The sequence below is a fragment of the Fulmarus glacialis genome, unplaced genomic scaffold, assembly GCF_000690835.1.
Source record: "Fulmarus glacialis isolate BGI_N327 unplaced genomic scaffold, ASM69083v1 scaffold44330, whole genome shotgun sequence".
In the NCBI taxonomy this organism is placed as follows: domain Eukaryota; kingdom Metazoa; phylum Chordata; class Aves; order Procellariiformes; family Procellariidae; genus Fulmarus; species Fulmarus glacialis.
This window is the reverse complement of record NW_009186691.1, coordinates 43,754-47,734: the sequence shown is the minus strand read 5'-3', so window position 1 is coordinate 47,734 and position 3,981 is coordinate 43,754. Positions and strand designations below refer to the sequence as shown.

The 3,981-nt window shown below is 43.8% G+C and overlaps 1 protein-coding gene across 1 annotated transcript in view; it reads left to right on the top strand.

The window, feature by feature from the left end:
• Positions 1-2,813: 2,813 nt before the first annotated feature.
• The window catches only part of LOC104072805, a 5,719-nt gene continuing 4,551 nt past the window's right edge, over positions 2,814-3,981 (top strand). The window contains exon 1 of the mRNA XM_009572388.1: positions 2,814-3,225. Within this exon, the coding sequence (XP_009570683.1) occupies positions 2,817-3,225 (409 nt within the window). The 5' untranslated portion in view covers positions 2,814-2,816. The remainder of the gene's footprint in view (positions 3,226-3,981) is intronic.

Below are 3,981 nucleotides of genomic sequence, written 5' to 3'. Positions count from 1 at the left end.
GGAAGCATTCACCACAAGCACAGGTAAGACATTAATGAAATCTGACATTTCCTGAGCATCCCCTCAGCTCTCAGCAATCTAAGGAAAATCCTGAACCTTGTAGAAGACTAACAGCAAAGTGCTGCCCGAGTTTGACCAGGCCATAAGGACTAGTGGTCTTGGATACTGGCCCTGACCAATGCCTTTCACACCACATCTGAAATGGCATCCACCCTCCTATTAATGCCCTGCCAGCTCCCTGCCCAGGGCAGTCTCTTTGCTTACACCTCTGACAAATCCAGAACCCTTGTCCTTGTCTTGCCTAGCTTTGTAACTTAGAAATTTTCCAAAGTGGCTGGGGGGCAGAGAAAGCAAAGCAACCAGTTCAGTTGTTAACCAGTGCAAACCAGATGCCCTCCATCCAAATGACAGAACCATCCTTAAAAGCCACTTTTAGTATTACTCCTTTGCTTGAACTATCTGTTGTTGGTGGGGGTTTTTTTTCCTCCCCATGGTAATACCTGAGATTGCTAAGTTGTTTTGAAAGTTAGAAGCCTGATAAACAAAGTTAATTATGTCCCTTGAAAAAGTCTCGGTAAACAGATAGATATGTGCATATTGCACAGCATATATGCACAGGTGTCTGCTGCCCAGTGGAGAGGCTCTGATGCACAAACAAGTAAGAACGGAGTAGTGACTTACAGGATGTCTTCAGCTTTGCTTCTGAGAAAGCAATCAAAACTTGCCTTCTGCAATAGGGTACAGAAGAACGATGCTTCTAGAGATCTTGGGAGCAGCATGAGGACAACCCCTAAGTGACTGTCCTAAGTGACATCGCACTAGGCAGAGCAGTGTGGGAGGAGTGTGCTGTCCCTCTTCTATTCATTAAATGCAAGGTTCAGATCCAAGGCTGTCAAGCCAATTCTCCTTGCGAGATCCCAACTCGGATTAAAAAGTAACTGTAAGCAGTTGGAGAGTAAAGTCTGCATACCTCCAAAATGTTCCCAGAACCTGACCAGGTAGCCAGATATGGGGCTAGGTAAGAACATTACTGCCAGGACTGAAATCTCTGAAGAGTCCTTTAGCTGTACAAAGCAGCCTACCCTTCCCTGGTCTTGCACACTGGCTGTGGCTGGGCTACCTTTCACACACAATCCGTCTGCACACACTTATCCTGCCTTTGACATTTTTCTTCACGTAGCAGAGGAACATTGCTTGTGCTCTTGATGATCACTCATGGAACAGGCTTTCTACACAAAAAGCCGGTTGATTATTAAGTTAAGCTCATTAAGAGAGGTAGCTTCTCCCCCCGCATCACCCTCCAACAATCAAACCAAAAACATAAAAGCATGAATACTCAACAGATCAGCACACACATTAAACAGAATTGTTTGTCCTAAAAGCTCATCTCGGATGTTGCCAACTTCCACAAATGGGAGGTTCTCCATATGCCATGAGCTACACTAAAAACAAACCCCAAACCTGTTACACATTAGAAATGTGTGTCAGAAATGCAATACTAGAAATACTAGAAACATGTTAGAAAATGCACAATAGAAGTATGTACTAGAAATGAAATCTGATAAACAGAGCTGGGTCTTTCTGTCCCCAAAAGGTCTCAGGATTTCTCTCACTATAGCTGCTACTTACTATAGCTGCTACTTACTAAGTTTTACAATTTTAATGTAATAGACAAGTGTTACAGTGACCTGCAATAAGCGTCTGCACTTTTATGCGTATATATCTCAGTACAGGAAAGACATGGACCTGTTGGAGTGGGTCCAGAGGAGGGCCACAAAAATGATCAGAGGGATGGAACACCTCTCCTATGAGGCTGAGAGAGTTATTCAGCCTGGAGAAGAGAAGGCTTTAGGGAGACCTTATTGCAGCCTTTCAGTACTTAAAGGGGGCTTATAAGAAAGATGGGGACAGACTTTTTAATAGGGCCTGTTGCGGCAGGACAAGGGGGAATGGTTTTAAACTAAAAGAAGGTAGATTCAGACTAGATATAAGGAAGAAATTCTTCAACATGAGGGTGGTGAAACACTGGAACAGGTTGCCCAGAGAAGTGGTAGATGCCCCATCCCTGGAAACATTCAAGGTCAGGTTGGATGGGGCTCTGAGCAACCTGATCTAGTTGAAGATGTCCCTGCTCATTGCAGGGGGGTTGGACTAGATGACCTTTAAAGGTCCCTTCCAACCCAAACTATTCTATGATTCTATATGCATGTATACCTGCTGTACAATACAGCTGCTATGCTGTGGCTTTGCTATACCCTCTTTTCAGAACTGTTCTGCATTTTAGCAGGTAAAACACCCCTGTTCAGTGGATGATTTTGCAAACGATTATTAATTCATTAGAACACACTTTCAACAAAGAGTTTTCCACCTGCTGTCCGCAGATCCCTGTGAGTCTGCAGACTGTTTTAAAGGGCTCATAAAATTTTGAGGAAAGCAAGACTGCCTAAAGGCTTAAATTCTCTGTAAAAAGGAATGGATTTTTACTGAAAAAGGTTAGGGATCTAGAAAGAATCAAGAAAATCAAGAAAGGCCAAAAACTTTCAATATGAAGAAGTTCCAGATAAAAGAGTTCATCACATGGATTTGAGGACGATTAATAAATTTTAACACACATTTCTGTTGCACAGGGTAATGCAACTCCACTAATAATTATATTCATACATGCAAAAAAAGCATACACAGATTTTTAAAGAGCAAAGAAACAATTATCAACATCTGAAGTGCCTTCTCTATCATGTAGGTACCAGGGTTTTGCTCCTGCATGTAAGAATCAAGTTTTTCAGCTTTTTTTGGTTTTGTTACATTTCAGTGACACAATGGACCTTGGGAGCAGAGGAAGAATCCACTGCAACATGAGACTCACCTGCTCTCTGCTAATCATGGGAGCATTCTGCGTGACACCCTTCCTCTGCCATAGCCAAATTGATCCACTAGCTCTTGGGCGAGCAGACCCCCAGTGTTGGGAATCCTCCTCAGCTGTCTTACTGGAGATGAGAAAGCCTCGCATTTCTGACTCTGTCAGTGGCTTTTGGGACTTCATGATCTTCCTGAAATCATCAGAGAACTTGAAACATGGGGCTCTGTTCTGGGACCTGGCTCAGCTCTTCTGGGATATCTATGTGGACTGCGTGCTCTCCAGAACCCATGGCCTAGGGAGAAGGCAGCTAGCAGAAGCTGAACAGAAGAGTACTACTCTACGTTCTCAGTTCACAGGGAGAAACCAAGGTTACTACTCCTTTAATACAGGTCTCATGGGCAATAACTAGAATCTAGTAGGGAAGAAAAGAGATGACAGCTTTATTGTGTTATGTGGTAATAGTACAGAAACAGAGGACAGTGCTGCATAACCACCCCCACTCCCCCCAATCCAGTACAGAGCTATGTTTATGTTCAAAGCGATCTCAGTAAAAATTTGACCTCCAAATAACCTGAACTCTAATGACAGCATTTTAAGTTTCAGTTTGGTAGGGGAGGAGGGGCAGCAGAAAGTGAAACATAGGAGGATTCAAACAAAGAAGGCAGCTCAGCAACTGAACATACAAAGATATTCTTCCGCACCAGCATTTTTATCACTGTTGTGCCATGGACAGGCTAGTTCTGAATTCTTCATTCTGAGAGGTGCGTCACCCCAGGAGTGGGTCGCACTGGTGCTGCTGGGGGAAAGCGGCAGTTTTTCAGCAGAATAGTAAGGATATGTTTATCTCCCATCTAGTAATCAACCACTAGATATTTCCTATTTCCATACTGGTAACTTTGCCAACATACAATGGAAACAGACCTAGGACTCAGATGCGTGCAGGCTTTCAGACACAGCTACAGCTTCAGGCGGAAGAACACTACCTATGGTCCTAAGTGCTGCAATTCCTAATCTCCAGGTTCCCAGCCCCAGAGCAGAATCCCCAGGCTTAAAGTAAGTGTCTCCATATGTGCTAAGGTGAGAGCTGGCACCTCACAGCAGGATCTGCAAAAGGTAGCATGTCA